The sequence below is a fragment of the Dermacentor andersoni genome, chromosome 10 (assembly GCF_023375885.2).
Source record: "Dermacentor andersoni chromosome 10, qqDerAnde1_hic_scaffold, whole genome shotgun sequence".
In the NCBI taxonomy this organism is placed as follows: Eukaryota; Metazoa; Arthropoda; class Arachnida; order Ixodida; family Ixodidae; genus Dermacentor; species Dermacentor andersoni.
The window spans coordinates 44481538-44499606 of record NC_092823.1 but is presented as its reverse complement, the minus strand read 5'-3'; the positions used below and the strand labels follow the sequence as shown (position 1 = coordinate 44499606).

The 18069-nt window shown below is 48.3% G+C and overlaps 1 protein-coding gene across 7 annotated transcripts in view; it reads right to left on the bottom strand.

Annotated features, from left to right (window-relative positions):
* Positions 1-18069, bottom strand: part of LOC126546333 (chymotrypsinogen A-like) — a 128948-nt gene that overhangs the window by 50409 nt on the left and 60470 nt on the right. For 2 of the 7 annotated variants that reach the window (XM_055062226.1, XM_055062224.1), the window contains exon 1: positions 524-709. The exons of 1 other annotated variant lie outside the window; for it this stretch is intronic. Coding sequence is in view for 4 of the 6 variants with exons in the window: in XM_055062224.1 (XP_054918199.1) it covers positions 524-634 (111 nt within the window). In the remaining 2 variants the exon portion in view is untranslated. Of the gene's footprint in view, positions 1-523; positions 710-18069 lie in introns of those variants that run through there. 4 more of the 7 variants (XM_055062225.1, XM_050194521.3, XM_055062228.2 and 1 more) reach the window with 3 other exon arrangements.

The window sequence follows — 18069 nt, the reverse complement described above, 5'->3', positions numbered from 1 at the left end:
GCCTATAGTATTTTATTATCCTTTATAAATGTAATCATTACGGTTGCGCTAATCTTTCCGGTAGGAAGTACGTCATTTGAATTGCAAAATAAGGGTATTCATAACATATAGTGCTATAATCTCGGCTACAAGCTTTAGCGCAAAAGCTCAATCAAACCGTAAATGTTGAAGCGCGCAGATTTCAATTTCTAAGCTATACTGAGTGCACTTCCATTTTAAATTAAACAAACGATTCAACAGCTGCATGATTGATAACGCTGGATGCCATGTCTTCTCAAAAACTAAACATCCCTGCGTAGGAAAAACAACGCGCCGACATATGAATGCGGTTATCATACCGGTTATCAAATACAAGATCACCTAAATGACAACGTTTCTTTCAACCAACGCATACTTTCGGAAATTACAAAACAGTTCAGTCATTGAATATCTGGCACCATAGTCGATTGGTCGCCATGGTGCGTGCAATCCATGTTAAGCATGCATTAGTGTAGTCAAGTATTTACGAGTAAAAACAACTTACGTTAGCAGTTACCGGAAGTGCCATGACAAAAATCACGAGAGCACCCTTTGTGAGGTAAAGTTGTGTATACCATGGTGCGTAGTCGCAAGGTAAGGAAGCCATGCCTTCCATGTTTCCCTCTGGGAGAGATCACGAAATCGGGAGGCGTCCCAAGAGAACGACACATCGGCAGAACATGCAGTTTTAAATGCTTCTTATCGGTCGTCACTACAGCCTACAAACCAGTAAGGCGAACCTGAAATGCAGACGTAGAAAGCAGACTGTCAACGTCTCATAAGTTTATGAAGCTTGAAAGTTTCGCACGATGAACTTGCTGTCATGAATCTTTGATTGCCCGCCTTTATTTATAAAGCTTTCCATTCAGTTACGCGGACGTGCGTCTTAAGTAAAAAAAAGAAAAAGTTTACCTGCCCTTCTGGATCTTGCGTGTCAGGCAGCTGCAGTTGCACTTCACGCTTAAGTGGAACTGCTCGCCAATGATATTCTCAGTGTGTCGTGCTGCAGAACGAATGTGCTATTAGGCGGCGAACGTTCCTCGATTGACACTTTGTATACGTCCTGAGCATCGAGTCCCTGGCGCTGGCGGAAAATACCGTTTGGCTTATGAAACGTGTGGCCTGTGTGTGCGCGTCTCTCAATCGATCCTATTGTGAGCGTTGACAATGTAACTTCGGCAATGTGTCCCATCATATATGCAAAGTTTTGTGCAAAAGACATCTTGAAATGTACTAGCTGTGAGTGAGTTTTCTTGCTAATTCCAAGGCAATAAAAAAATGATTCCAAGGCTAACTGATAGAAATCGATCACACAAATCACTGCAGCACCTTTCTTTTTGAAGTGCCCCCGTAAGTCACAGGGACGACTTCCGCGTAGGGGAACGCCCATCGTAGCAAGATATACGACGTACTCCTGAAGCTTCTCTCAAGGCACGCATGTCTACAAAATTCTAAGAATGCGTGCGCATATTATTAGAACGCCGAAACAAAAACACAAATATTCCGAAGATTTCATTGAAAATGATTTAGACGCTCTAGCAATATCCGATTGGAGTGGCTCTGATTACATTTCTTTCGTTGACTCTTTTATTCAGACCACGGCGAAGTTGCTTTATCGGCGCATTTGTTCTCGGTATATCGAATCCTTCAGCTTCAATGGGATAAAGACGTTCAACCTTACGGGACTTCACTGTGGAGCTACTAGTTTATGCAGACAATATTGAGGCATGTTAATTCTGTCGATTACGAAGGAGCCACGCGAGCGGTGTGAAGTGTGATAAAAGTTATGTGCCGTGAGTGTAAGTGCTGTAAACAGGGCAAAGTTTCAGGGTGTATGCCATGGCGACCACCTTGACCTTGTGCACATTCACCTCCGTGGACTTTGTCACGACTCCGACTAAACATTTAGGAGCATTGATCAAAAATTACTGGGACATTGAACCGTACCGGCAAATTGAGCCTGAGTTTGAAGGGGGTGGAGTTTCTATACCATGTCCGCAATTGCCAGAGCCAATTTTGTGCAAATTATTCGTAGTTATCAAATGTGGTATGTCCCTAATATTCCGCAGTACTACAAGGTAAGCCATAAGATGACGCAACTATTCAAAATTTCAAATAAAAATCCAATAATATTTGCTATTCGATTCGTTAACGATACAAAAATTAAGTATTCGACTTTGACAAATATTCGCTTTGTTCGATTATAAGAGATGACACCTTCAGGAGCCTTGAGGGAGAAAGACCACTCGATGCAAGTCAGGATTGTTCCGAATAATTCTGCGTCATGATAACCATTGGTGGTTGCGTAGATGAGTCGTTTCCTGAGCAAACGCACGCAGCCCCTAACTTTCGTTCAATAATTCCCAGTCATTCCATAAGAGCATATTTCTTTTAGTCCATTCATAGGCAGGTATAATGTCTTTATTTGGCCTAGGTAATCTATTATTTGGCCAGTCTCGTCACGTTTGTATCCTTTTATTACACTGTGCGATCCTGTAGTATCAAACTTCGCTCCTTCCATGAACCCAACACTCTACGTGAGTCTGGCGTCGTGCTGTTTTCTTGTTTCCTTACTGTCGTTTCCTTGCGGCATCAAATACCAGAATCAGTTGTTTCCTATTCACAAAGTACTCCATTGGCCGAAAGTACATGCAGGCGTAGACGACATTACGTGCATTGATCAAAAAGTGTAGAAAAAGTGTCCTTGTTATTTATTTATTTTTTACCAGGTGGAGTCCACGCAACCTATCACTTTATTAGAAATCAGAAAAATGTTCGATCCGGTATTCGGCGGTCGTTTCTTGCGAGTGTTCGCATTAGGTTCAATTAAAAAAAAACTTGCTGTTGGAACATACCCCGTAAAATTAACATGGCAGAAGATTCGGCGCATTAGACGGCGTTTTAGTGGCTGACTACCACTGTTTCGTACACGTTTGAGGCCGGCGTGTTTCTCAGGTCAGAATCCGCGAGTGGCGCGATCAACTTTATTGCTGCTCACACCAATGGTTGAACGACCGACGCAAAGCTCTCTGCAACATAGACGCCGAGACGTGCCCAGCAAGTAAAGGAACAGGCTTCTGCCCGCAGAGTCGCGGTCGTCTGAAGAGGAAACTCTAGCTTGAGTCCAACTCCGAATTTCCGTATTCTAATACATGTAAGGCGCAGAAATACTTCTTTGAGGCAATTCCAGTGAAATTTGTTGCATATCATTCCTTCATTTAAATAACTTTATTGAGTCTCCTGTGATTTGGTGAGGTGGGCCTGGACCCCGCCTTGGTTTCGGCCAAGGGTTGTTGGCCCTTGGCGGTTTCCTCGGCTTGCTTGATGGCCTAGAGTAGGTGCTGCAGGTCCGAGCTGAGCAACGCAGACTCCCAGCGCACGCGGAGGCTATAGCAGTTTGAGGCTACATCACCGTTATTGTGTACTATAGCCGCACATTCCCATAGGTTATGCTCCAGGGTGGCTTAGAGTCGCAATGTTGCATTTCGAAAGGAAAGTTTAATTCTAGCAAATCTATATGAAACTTAATTTTGATTTAAGACATTTAATTTTTAACAGAACATTGTCGACAATGGGAAATTATACAAAAATTCACGCGCGAGCTCATCCGGGAGTTGCCTAAGTATGCGTAAGCATTGTACCACTTGCTTAGCTCCACGCAGCCCGGTGTCATTGTCAATGTTACGAAACTTGTTGCGACCGGTATAAACGACAACGCTGCGCCAACACGAACTGCTGCGGACGGCGGCGCAGGGTGAACTGATGCGTCAAGTAAACTACTGCAGCCGGTGGCGCCAGGTGCGCTGATCAGCTTCCGATCATTATAAGCTGGTATTGCTCTTTATTGCCTTATCCATCCGCGTCGAACCATTATGCGCCACGCGGACCGTATCTTGAACGCGATATGCGACGCAGATGGAAAGTGCCGACTGCTGATAGCTTCGCGCGCTGTGTTCTCGCTGCTTCGTGTGTAGGAGAGACAAAGGCCCATACCTTGAAAGCGATATGCGAAATGGGCAAGGTGCGGCGTGTGCTGAGAGAGCGATGTGTGAGCGCTGTGTTCTCGTCGCTTCGTTCGCGTAGAAACGACAGGCGGCACAAAGGTGAAGCCGCTCGCTGTTGCGTGCTCTGTCTATATTGTACACGTGATTGCAGAAAACAAATTCACATGGGAATCGCACGTTCGAGATCTGTGGCGGGTTCCGTGGCCCTATTATCTCTAAGCAGAAACAACGTGTACGTGAAGTTATGTACAGCCCTTCAATCGGGGTGCATATAATGTGCGAGTTCAATGCAAGGGCACGATCACTTGAGAAATTCTTCTTCCCCACCCCCAAAAAACAAATAGGTCTAACTCCAAATGGTCTATGTCTTTATTATACACTCTTGAGAGCAACAGGCAATGGTTCTTTTTGGGGTTTGCCCTGATTAAGTGCCAATCCCCTGCTTTCCCATAAGACAAGCAACGCAGCCGCAATTAAAAGCCTGGAAATTACTTTAAATGCGCACAGTCCTTTATTAATAAACCTTTGAGTCAATAATGAGTGGTATGCCTTGTTCATCAGCGTCCAAAATGTTTTGGCTACCTGATAGGACAGCAATTCTTCTTTGTTATGTTCATGTGCTGAACAGTTAACAATTTTTTCACTTTGTACATATTACCATATACACATTCGGTCCGTTGTGGGCAAGACAGTCCAGCCGAAGCGCCACACTACATCTTGGATTTCTCCCGGCAACCAGCCAAGGGTTAGCATAACCCAAGGGAATTGCGTCTTGCTTGTTTCTCTTACAGACTTGAGTAGGAGTTCTTGTGTAGTCGGGACTGAAGATAGTAGATTACCAGCGTCATCCTGACGACGTAATGAATACCATAGGGCCACCACATACTGACATCAACGGCGTGACAAACGCGTGATGGCGACGCAGTGACGAGACAATGGAACGACGCTCACTCATTGCGAATACCGATGAAGGTGGGCATAACAAAATTCCCAAGTTGACATTTTCGATCAATATAAACAACGGCACAAGCCCAACTGGATATCGTTGATGACTAAGGCTGTTCGTTTCACGGCATACCACGTGGTGTTCGATTGTCGCCCTCCTGTTTTACTTATTCCAAAGGAGCAGCCTTTCATTGCAATCAACAACTCCTAGGAAGGCATGATGCTACGAGGCAAACTTGCAGCCCCTGCAGAAGGCATGGAAAGCTGTTGTCCTCGCCCCCATGCACATGTTTGTGGTCTTCAAGCAGGTCCTAAGCCTTTGCATATGCATGAACTCTGAATGTAAAATGAAACAATGTGGCAGCTCATTTGAAGACACAAGAAGAAAGAGTCAAGTCAGGCTAGACTATCCCATTACCCTTTTTTATTGAAATGAATATTAGGAGAGGTTGGCGCCTTTATGGTGGCACCGGCTACTGCTTGTCACTTGGCAAAGCAAACAAATTTGCGTAAAAAGCGAGAATAGCGACACGAAATATGGCACTCAGTGGAACACTGGGTGAACAAAGAATGTACAGTCCAACAGTACATGAGTCATAAAGTTCTGTGCATTAGTTCAGTCCACGTACGCATATATAAAGTCAGATATTTTGAACAGCCAAAACACACAACACATGTAATACACTGCAAGTGCAGAACAGAATTATACATATTGCATAAAGGTTGCGATCACCACATAAACCCATTATGAACCACGAAGAACGTTTGTTACTCATTTAGCGCATTCGGATTATCTGATACTTAATATTTTCCCAAAAGGTTGGTGTCCTCTAAAAACTTTTTCAGAGCAAGAAGTGCTGTTTTTTGATGGCCCGCAGTTGGCCATGGGCCAAGTATCTTTTTTAGAGTGAATGGTCTTCTGTCTAATATCCATAAATTTGCTTGCAGTACCCTTGTTTGTGGATCGTATTTCGTGCATTCGAGAAAAAGATGATGCACATCTTCGTCTGGATGGCCACAAGAACACTGCGGTCTAGAGACATGTTTTATCCTGTACAAAAAGTGTTTCGTCAATACAGTACCAAGACGCAGGCGGTGTACCAATGTTTCGAATTTTCTGTTCTCTCAGATTTTCCGGCATTGATAAGTTTATACTTGGGTCTATAAACTATAACTACGAGTTTTTAGTTTGCTGATCAAACCAGGTAGTTTTGCTGAGGCAACAAGAAATGTGTCTCAGGAGCAGACGGATTTCACTACGCAATAGGGGAAGATTGGTTGTCTCTTCGTTATTGTGCGCCCGATTCGCAGCTGCGCCCGCTGCAGTATTACCAGGAATATTGCAGTTCCCAGGTATCCACTTAAATGCAATTACGTGGTTCATTGCGCTTGCTTTTGTAATTCTTTGAGGGTCTCATACAATAGCAAAGTGGTCAAAAAAGCTTTCTTATTGCTCTGTAGTAATATGAGAGCGGCATGCGAATGGCTAAAGATAACCCATTCTTGCGAATGTTTTTCTGATGTTATGAAAAGCAAAGCACACAGCATTGCAAACAGTTCTGCCACGGTGGAAGATGTCTCTCGGGATAATTTAAACGTTTGCTCTATCCCTAAATGTGGAATGATGAATGCTGAAGTCCAGGAATTTTTATGACACGAACCATCTGTATAAACATGGATGTAATGGGGATATAAAAAGTAAATTTGGAAGAGTGCCAGCTGTTGTACGGCTACTATGAACATGTCTCTCTTAGATATAAACCCGTCAACCGATAATTCTATTTTAGGACATGTTAACATCCAGGGAGGGTAACAAACATCCACTTTGCATAACTCAAATCTTGGTAATAATGCTTTATGTTCTCGTACAAATTCATTAATCTTGCTTTTGTTTTTTTCGGTAAGCGCGAGGTTTAATGGATGCTTCTCGTGTTGGGCTAAGATGCGATAAATATGTCGGCATATTTCAACCGTTCGTATGACTCGAAATGGTGGGTCACGAGCTTCAGCAATTACTACAGAACTCGAGGTAGCCTGAGGAACCCCAAGACACACTCACAGCCCTCTTGCCAGTAAACGTTGAAGAAGTTCCTCAGAAGTTTGCGATAAACCATGGAGAATACGTGCCGAGTAAGCAATTTTTTGTTTTATCAGTGCGTTATGAACTTGTAGTAGTGAAGAGACTGATCCCCCCACGTTATGCCAGCGAGGCTCCGAAGTCCGTTTATTATTGCATTGATCTGCTTTTGAATTGCGCGGATGTGGCAAGCCCATGTTAGCTGGCGTTCAAAAATAACTCCAAGAAATTTATGCTCTTTCACAAACATCAAAATTTGCCCATTAAACGTAAGTTAAAAATTATTCAGCTGTCATCTAGTGAAAGGAAGTACGGCTATTCTTACGCATAACAGACTCATGTCTCTTTCATTTAAAAAGGTGTCCATGCTATCAAGACCCTCTTGCAACGTTGTTTGAATGTCTTGTATATGAGATCGAGAGGCCCATATGCAGATGTCACCTGCGTACAGAGAATACCGTAGACCAGACGGGAGTTTTCGTGGTAAGGCGGCCATGACACAGTTGAATGAAAACGGACTGAGAACACTGCCGTGCGGAACGCCCTGCGTGATGCTGTGATAATTACTCTCTCCTTCGATTGTTTCCATAAGCATTTTCCTATCTTTCAAGAAATTTGATACCCATCGCAGTGTCGGACCGTGTAGGCCAAGCTCTAACATATCAGCAAGGATGAGTATGTGACTTAGTGTCGAATGCTCTTTTAATGTCTAGGAATACTGCTACTGTCACATTTCCGCAACTTTGTTCATGTTCGACGCATGTGGCAATGTCTAATACTGAATCCATTGTACACTGATTTTATCGAAAACCGGCCGGTCATGTAGTTGGAAAACACATTTGTGTGTTCACAGCACCATTGCAGTCGACGGTCTATCATCTCCATTTGTTTGGAAAAACAGCTTGTGAGACTGACGGGTTGGTAGGAGGTAAGACAAAGTGGAGTCTTTCCTTGATTTAGTACTGGAATTACCCGAGCTAATTTCCATGATTCTGGAAGATTATCTCTTATCCAGATATTAAATATCTCCAAAAGAGCCATTCTTCCTACGGGACCTAGGTCCTTTAGCATCACATACGTAACACCATCTGAGCCTGCGGTTGTCCTTGTACGGCATGACGAAAGAGCACATTTCCATTCATTTAAACTAAACTCTCAGTCAAGTTGAGGATGTTGTGACATAAAGCAAGCACGAACCTTCTGTTCTGCCAGTGTTGTCGAACTTGTAAATTGTAGGCAAATAAACGTAATTCCTGGTCTGCATATAAGTTGACAGAATTCGCCAACAACAGATGTTTCCGGAGTGCTTCGAGCTGCGGCAAGGGCTGGGATGAGATGGCTCTGGGTAACTGGACCACTAAAAGTTCGGACAGCTGACCGTATTCTGGGAACTGGAGTAAACGGAGACAGCGACGCGCTGTATTCTCCCCATCTTCTCGCACCTAATTTTTGTAAGCGTCTGCGCGAAGTTGACTGAACTTTCTGTACCATCTTGTAGTCATCCAGCTTTCCACTGCGGCGGTAAGCCCGTTCTGCGCGTCTTTTAACTGCTCTTAGACATTCATATTCCCCGTTATATTTGCAATACTTTGAAAGTTCGGATTTTCGCCCAATGAGTTACTTAAATTGTGCCGAAAACTTTGCCAATTAGTATATATTGAGTAGCGCCGGGTCCCCTCACTCCGTATGAGGCGATGTTTTACCAGGATCGGAAAATGATCACTACCGTGCCTTTCTAATTACCCTATTAAAGTTATTTCGACATTTGCACCACAAAAAAATCTTAATTGAAGAATTGCACATGAAATCTAAATTTCAAATTTTGCTCACGCAAATGGTGAAGATGTTCGTGCACTTGTCATATCAACAATGATAGTGGCATTGTTCCTTACGTATTTCCACAAATCAAGGGCATGGACAGAGCATGTACAAAGCGGTATTGCTTATGGTATATTGTGTACTTTGAGGTGCAGGTCGAATGCACGGATGGTGAGCTTAACACAACATCGCGTGGAAGCCTTAGTGGTTACCCAACCGTTGCTGTAACTGGAAAACGTGTCAACAACCTTTCCTCGCAGCTATGTGTTGGGACATGAGGCCATCCAGCGGATGACCCGTCCTGATGTGCTGATGTCTGGGATGCGAGGCTTTGGCATTGAGATTGCCAAGAATATCATACTCAGTGGAGTCAAATCGGTCACTATGTACAACCGGGGAGATTGCACCTTGACTGACCTGTCTTCGCAGGTTTGGGTGCCCTCTCACTTATGCCATTTTGTGTGCAATGCTGGAGGAAGCTTGTGCAATTGACTGTGGCTGCCATTTGCAGCCAGATATCTTTGGCCTATTGCACTATAAGTGAGTGCGATGTTGCTGGCGTGCCTGAAGGCAGAGATCGACTGCTCCTCGAAGGGAGTGTCGGTCAGCACCACCACCTGCGGTAAGATGTGTGTTCATGGGTGCCAGGTGTTTTTCTTATGTGAAATAAATTAAAGAGCAATCTAAGAAGAACATTAGTAAGCATTAAATCTAAGCCCCATTTAGTGGTGGCACGAAGCCGAACATATTACCAATTTCAAAAACTGAAACTTCAAAAAAATATTAGAACATTTTCTTAATTAACAATTTTAATTACAATTACAATTGTTTCTCAGGCATGATCGTCACTGTCCTTTCAAGACCGACGTCAAAGTGCTCTGAACACGAGAAAGTAAAGACTTCTTTAATGTCCCATAGTTTAAAAAATGCGCAGCCTTCTTACGCTGATTTGTCATGCCGGAAAACGAGAGACTCATGGGACACTGACAGTCGATGAGCTTTGTCATGCCATCTGCCACATAAAAACAAGCTTACCATAAAATTTTAGTTTGACAAACTTTTTGAGTAGATGGTGTTAGGAATGGCCTGCCGAGGCAGCAACGTGCAAGTTATTTCAGCCCGCTGCACGTGTTTCGATCCACCCGCGGTGGAGGCGCGCTTCAGATAACCAGCGAGCACAGCGCTAACCAACCGTGAACTTCCTTTGGAGAACTGCGGACTACGGCAGCTCTGGAATTTAGAGGCGCCGGCTGGGTTCGGGCGCGACCACCTGGCTACGGGGACGCAGGACAATGGACACCATGACGACTGTGCTGCAGAGGTCGTCTGCCCGCGTAGGGGACACTGAAACCTGTGTGTGCGTGTGTGTGTTTGTAAAACGTCCCGCGAGAAGGCGGCTGGTTTGCGATGACGTCGAACGTTTTGCCTCACCTAGGGATCTAGGGAACACGAAGTGGATGTAAAGAGCTGTTGTTGGCGGCTAGAGTGTGCTCGTCGTCGTGCTCTGTGCTCGTCAATGTACTCGTGAGCTGTGTGCCCCATTTGGGAGTCACGCTAGACTGTGTAAATGTATCCCATGTTCAAATGTAAATACTGCAAGGAAACCCTGTTCACCTAGTTCCTCCCAAGTTCCTCTCTACGACTTCCAAATCTTACAAATGGTGGCAGCGGCCAGATCGTCCGACAGCTCCTACAACTGGTAACAGCGGTGGGATCGTCCGAGAACTCTAATAATGGTACCACCAGTCTACGGATGTTTCACGTTGACGAAATATTTTAGGCATGGCCATGGGTGTGTATTGAAAGCGAGACAGGCATTACTCGGGCATGGCATTTCAAGGTGTCAAATATCAAGAATTATCAACAGCTTCAGAAGCAAGCAATGCTGGCAGTGTACTGCATAGAGAAAACTATCAGCCGAAGCACTCCATACAGATGGTTAACCAACGAATCTGTAACGTGCGGCCCCGGCGTTTATTCCTGGGTGAATCCAGACAGTTCATTAACATCTTTCTCAATTATTGGTTTTCCTTGTGTCTCTTAATTAATTCATCAAGCAATTATTGATGACAACGTACGCGGGAGCAGTGGCACGAGTGCGTTCACGCGGTAGAGCCGAGGGGCGCCATCAAGTCGGCTATGGAAGACGAAGATGCTGGAGCCATCGCTGATCACGATTGTTCTTTTTCTACACATGGACGCGATACTGAGTAAACTTCCCCTTAACAGCTTTGCTGTAATGTAATTTAGGAAACGGAATTCCAGGTGACAGAACACCCCAAATTCATTCTAATTGTACGATAATGCTTAATAAGTCGTTGGTTGAGGTCTCTGTGTGGTACGTCACCGTCACATAGCTGTTCAGCTCGGCCAGTGAAGCTACACAGGCCTCGGCAGACGTGTGCAGCGATAGAGGGTGCCGGCTGCTGTTCTACTGCAGCCTAGCTTTGCCCGCGCTTAGTGGCACTGCCCGCAAACTTTCATCTTTCACTTCATGTTACTTCAATAGCAATTATATACTGCCGTCGTTGTAACAGATGTGGTGTCAGGGTACAAAGCGCTTGACCTGTGTATGCATGATTATAGGTCTCGGGGAGACGCTGCTAGCGGGCGACTGCGTAAGACGTGTGGTGTATCGGCTCCGTCGATTTTCGGCTGGAGTCACGGCTCAATCCTCTGCACCCCGACAAGACCAACGTTAATCGACGCAGCAAACCATCTGGGCCACGTGGATACTAATGTTCACCAGGTGGGACCACTTTTCAAGATTTTACGACCGAAGTACACACGCCTACGTGGGCGACGCGGTTAGGCCACACGGCGACGCCGACGCCCGGCGGCGTGGAACCGGTCTCCCGAGATAAAATGGCAGCTCCCGCGTCATTCCTGAGGGGTTACGATCCCGACGCCATGGCCTAGATGACGGTTTCAACATCAGAAGATCAAAACTCCGCTCCTATTCCGACATTTCGGCACCAATCTCTCAATGAAGCTGTCGCGCGTCGCTCGCTCGTTCAAGCAAGACGGCGGCGCCCACCGCCATCCCGGCCTCCGGCACACCGGCCGGCAAGACGCATCCTCCCGCCTCGCGCGCTGCGGGAAGCAAAAGCAAGGCCCTTACCAACGGAAGCCTAGGCCATTTCCAAAACCGGGCCCTGACGACTTCGTAGTCGTGCTCAAGCCACGCGAGCATATGTCGCTGCACCAAGCCTTTTCGGAGAACCGCAACAGTGCCGCCATTACGGCCTACCTCGCGCCTGAGGTGGCAAGGTCCGTTACGGTTCTTCCGTCCCGTGAACAAAACCTGATATTGATCCACACCCCGAACCCGGCCGCGGCAGATCGGCTCCTCGGGTACATCTCAATCAATGCCGAGCGTGGGGCGATTCCGCTCCACGGATACCTTGGGCAAGACGGACGCGATATCTGCCACGGCGTCATCGTCGTCAGCAACTCTGACATCACTGAATCGCTCCGAGAGCAGGTGCAATGGAGAGCAGGCACCATTGTCGAAGTGAGGAAATTCGGCTCCTCTAACAAAGCTCGGGTAACCTTCGCCGGGAGGGAGAAACCGCATTTTGTGCACTATGAGAACATGCTCATCCCAGTGCAAACCTACTACCGCACGATTTCAGCCTGCGGCCTGTGAGGGGCTGTCGGCCACCGAGTGGATGCTTGTTCTAACACGCAGCAGAACACGTGCGGTTTCTGCGGGCAACAAGCGCCGCTTGTGGAGGGGGTGCGGGCCCCTCACGATTGTGTTCCGCGGTGCTCTGTTTGTGGCGGTGGACACGCCACAAACTCGTGGGAGTGTGCGGCAAAATTCCGCACACACAAGATGGCCGCCCTGAAAGGCGGGACAAAGAGGAAAATGGCGGCCGAGAAGAAGAGCCGCCATCTTGGCCTCCCCGGTCAGTCACCGAGCCGGGACGACAGCAACACCAGCAACACCGAGAAGCCGGCGCCACGTACCTACCGGAAGAGCCGGCAGGTGACCGCCGACGCAACCGCCCCCACACGGCGGCACTGGAAAGGTGTCGACGTCGCCACCACGAGGCGAGGCCTGGGCCAACGCCGTCAAACATGGAACGCAGGTGAGCGGTACGGGCAAGGCTGCCTCCTCTTTCCCTACCTCCTCCACCCTGCGGCACGCAGTGCCGAGCTAGCCAAGATAACAGCTCTCGAGGGCCAAATTGAGATGCTGCTCAAGAAAATTACGCTCCTGGAATCGCATTCAAAGCAAACTACCACACCCCCCTCTACCCCCGCAACTGAGGCTATGGAGAGTCAGCCCGCGGCACCGAATGCAGCACTGAGCGCGGAGCTGCACTTGAGGCCCGTCTAGAGGCCCGCATGGACGCCCGTTTCAACACCCTAGAAAGTTAAATTTCCGCGGCAATCACCTCCGCCATCGCCAAAATAACTGAAAACATACCGACAATCGTCGCACAGCACATCGCGCAATCCTCGCGTGGCATCCGAAGAACCGGCTGTCTTATCGATGACGTGTCTGGCCGCTGTCCGAAAGCGTCGTGCCGCACCATAGACACTGCAGAAGAAGACAATGACAGCTGCTCGCTCTACGGAATGGAGGATGCTCTCCTCCCCGGGAGTGCTGACTCCGGAGCAGCGTCCCTGCAATCGGCCTTTCCCATCAATGACCATGGCGGACAGCCCTCAAATTAGGCGCTCTCCCCGTACCAATTCAGCCATCCCCATCAAATTTACCCAATGGAACTGCCGGGGATTCCGCTACCGCACCAAGCGGGCGGACCTCCGGCTTTTCCTGTCAACATTCGCTTCACTCCCCGCGGTGGTTGCCCTCCAAGAGCCTGGGAGCAGTGCCACCCTTACAAATTATACCACGTTCCAGCAGGACCCATCTTCCTGTATCTGCGTGCACAAAAATTATACAGCCAACCAGGTTGATTTGTAACTCAATACTGATTATTCTTTGTGATGGTCACCATTCTTCCGCTTAAGAAACAAAACGCACCATTACATATACTCAACATTTAATGTTCTCCCGAGCTCAGATTTGTAACTTTCGCAGCCCTCTTCAGTCGCGCCCTGAAGGCTGTGGGCAGGGACCCACTGGTGATCGTGTGTGATTTAAACGCTCACAGCACACTCTGGGGGTACGTGCGGGAAGAAAAGCGCGGCCGCAAGCTAGCGAAACTTGCGTCCACGCTGGGCCTGACCTTTCACACCGACCCTGCACATCCAACGCGGGTGAGTAACTCCGTGACTCGGGACACGTGTCCGGACCTTACTTTCACCAAAAACATTAGACACGCAGAATGGGCCAACACCGAGGAAACCCTCGGCAGTGACCACTGCATACTCAACACGTCCATCAGAATTAAACCATTGGCAAGATCCCACGCCCCAGCCCGCCTACCCGACTGGACCACGTTCCGGCAAAACTACACTAATTCGGCCCCTATCCTCGAACAACGTTTTCACGCGTGGTAACAAGAATTGGTTGCACACCTTCGTTCGACGGAAACTCAAGTTCAACTATCGGAGGCCACGCCGCATGTAGACAACCACCTCCTGCACCTATGCGAGGCGCGGCACAGCCTCGTCCGTAGGTGGCGCCGCCAAAAACACAATCGGAAGCTCAAAATTCGCATCGCCGAGCTCACCCAACGAGAAGCAGAGTACGCGGCCGAGCTCGCCGACTCTAATTTGGTGGACCGATGCAACACGACCGCTAGACAAATGTCTAGCCGGTGCACCTGGCGTCTCTTTCGTGCCTTGATCGATCCGACTCAAACCAGAGCCGAGACAAAACAACATTTCCAACGGGCTATCCATAGCTTCGATGGAGACATCTCAAAATTAGCATGCAAACTACGCGATCAATGCCTCTGTATAACAACAGGATCCCCAAGGGCCAGCGTACTCGTATGCAGGTTCCGAGGTATGCACCCCTCCCAATCGAATGGAAGACCGCCCTGGTCACTTTCTTTCCGAAAGCCGGAACAGCCATAACCACGGACAACCTCCGCCCCAGCTCCCTCACGTCTTGAGCGGGAAAGCTGATGGAGACTGTGGTACGAGATAGGCTGTCCGAGTTTCTGGAAAACCAAAACGTCTTCGCAGACGCCATGCTCGGGTTCCGCCCGCACCGGTCCGCGCAAGATGTTCTGCTTCAACTAGACCGTGAAATTTTAAATCCCGTCCAATACCCCCTCAATGACAGGGCAGTACTCGCCCTCGATTTGCAGGGGGCTTTCGACAATGTCACACATGACATAATTCTGACACCTCTCCCAAACCAACTGTGGACACAACGCATTTCAATACGTTAAGCATTTCTCTCCGACCGGCAATCGTACATCCGGATACAAGATGAAGAACACGGCCCCTACCAATTAGGCAACAGACGTACCCCGCAGGGCGCGGTCCTCATACCCCTACTATTCAATTTGGCAATGCTAAAACTCCCGGCTCAGCTGGGGAATGTAGAAGGCATAGAGCACGCGGTGTATGCAGACGACATCACTATCTGGGCTAAACACGGATCGGTAGGAGACATTGAAGCCAACCTGCAGCAAGCGGCGGAGATCGTGGATGCCTACGCCCGCCGCTGCAGCCTTCAATGCTCCCCGGCCAAATCGCAATTTCCGCACATTCGCCCCTCGCCGAAGTGCACTACCAAAATCGAACTGTCCCTACCAAATAGACCCATCACAGAACACGAACAGAGCAGAGTACTGGGTCTCTTTATTCGTAAACACCGCTGAGTCGACACAACACTGGCCAAACGGCGCTAGGTGGGGGACCAGGTGGGCCGCATAGTTCGCCGGGTTTCCAATAAACGCGGGGGGTTACGGTGCATAGGCGCTTTGTGGCTTAACAAGTCGAGTGTTCTACTCGACTCCTTACCTCTCCCTTCGCAGGTTTGACGGGAACGCCCTCGAGGTGATTCTCCGTAAAATTAACAAACGTGCTCTCGACCTCCCGATCAACATATCCAACCAGCGCCTCGTCAGCCTGGGAATGGTCAACACCTTCGCGGAACTCCGAGAAGCACACTTGACGAACCACTACACAAGACTCTCAAAGACGCCGTCGGGTCGCCGCCTCCTTGCCCGACTACACATCCACCATCGAACACTGACGGAAGAGCGCGTGCGCATCCCGGAAATTTGAAGATACGCCCTGCCATGCGCCCTTTTCCGGTCAACATGACACGAGACGACCATAGTGGCCGGCTCCTCGAGCGGGTGGAAGCATTGGCACGTCACTATGGGAACAAGCACGGAGTATTCTACGTGGACGCCTCCGGCCCACACCATAGGGTTTGGTATACGGCCGCAGTCGTACACCAAAACACCACGGTGTACGGCATTACGTTCAAAGCACAAGACATAACACATGTGGAAGAGGTGGCCATCGCGCTCGCCGCCGCAGATCAGGACTCGCGGGTCATTATTAGCGACTTGCGAGGGGCCTGCAGAAACATCGAAAGGGATGCGGGGACCCCAATTATCTTGGGGTCCCCGCATCCCGCACGATAATATTAACTCCCGCGCACGGGGTTCTCGAGGGCAACGAATCGGCCGACGCGGCTTCCCGCGCGCTCACTCTCTGGGCATCGCCCTCGCCTCCCGTCGCTGCGGACTCCGACCTCAATCCGGCATTTACCTTGAAGGAAATCACACAACACTACCACTACGGCCATGTAATCTTTCCTAAGCCCTGTAAGGGCCTTACGTAGGCGGAGGAGCGTTTACTCCTTCGCCTCTATACTAAATCACTGTTGTGCCCGGCAGTCCAAAGACATTTCGACCCTGCGTGCACAGGGAAGTGCCCGCACTGTGAGGAAAAATCTTCCAACATTTTCCACATGGTGTGGGCATGCCAATTAACCCCTCACCTTCCCCCTATATCCAACCCTACCCGGGAGGACGAGGAGGCGGCCCTGCTCGGCTGCTCCGACCTCGCGAGCCAGAAGGCCCTGGTCGGCCGTGCCCAAGCCGCAGCTACAGCCAATGGGCTCCTGTAATGAGGTGCCCACCTAGACTTTATAAGGAACGGCCCCTTAAGGACTGCTCTACACGTTCCCTGTAAATACTTCGAACAATAAAGTTTTTCAGTCAGTCAGTGCACCTAGCTGCACAATTGGCTATGCGGTGGAGCCAGGACAGCGTTCGGCTTTCCGTTGCTGGTGTGCGCGCTGTGAGCGAAAACGCCACAAGGTTCGTGCTTTTATAGCTGCGCGCATAAAACACCACAATGCATACAGTGGCCTGAGCACCACTAGTACGGTATATATTTATATTGCCCACATGGAGCTTCTAGCTTTTAAAGGTCAACTGCACTGCAGATATTATCATCATCATCATCATCATCATCATCATCATCCTGGTTACACCCACTGCAGGGCAAAGGCCTCTCCCATACTTCTCCAACAACCCCGGTCATGTACTAATTGTGGCCATGTCCTCCCTGCAAACTTCTTAATCTCATCCGCCCTCCTAACTTTCTGCCGCCCCTTGCTGCGCTTCCCTTCCCTTGGAATCCAGTCGGTAAACCTTAATGACCATCGGTAATCTTCCCTCCTCATTACATGTCCTGCCCATGCCCATTTCTTTTTCTTGATCTCAACTAAGATATCATTAACTCACGTTTGTTCCCTCACCCAATCTGCTCTTTTCTTACCCCTTAACATGACACCCATCATTCTTCTTTCCATAGCTCGTTGCGTCGTCCTCAATTTAAGTAGAACCCTTTTCATAAGCTTCCAAATTTCTGCCCCGTAGGTGAGTACTGGTAAGACGCAGCTATTATACACTTTTCTCTTGAGGGATGATGGCAACCTGCTGTTCATGATCTGAGAATGCCTGCCAAACTCAGCCCAGCCCATTCTTATTCTTCTGATTATTTCCGTCTCATGATCCGGATCCGCCTTCACTAAATGCCCTAAGTAGATGTATTCCCTTACCACTTCCAGTGCCTCGCTACCTATTGTAAATTGCTGTTCTCTTCCGAGACTGTTAAACATTACTTTAGTTTTCTGCAGATTAATTTTTATACCCACTCTTCTGCTTTGCCTCTCCAGGTCAGTGAGCATGCATTGCAATTGGTCCCCTGAGTTACTAAGCAAGGCGATATCATCAGCGAATCGCAAGTGACTAAGGTAATCTCCACTAAGTCTTATATCCAATTCTTCCCAATCCAGGTCTCTGAATACCT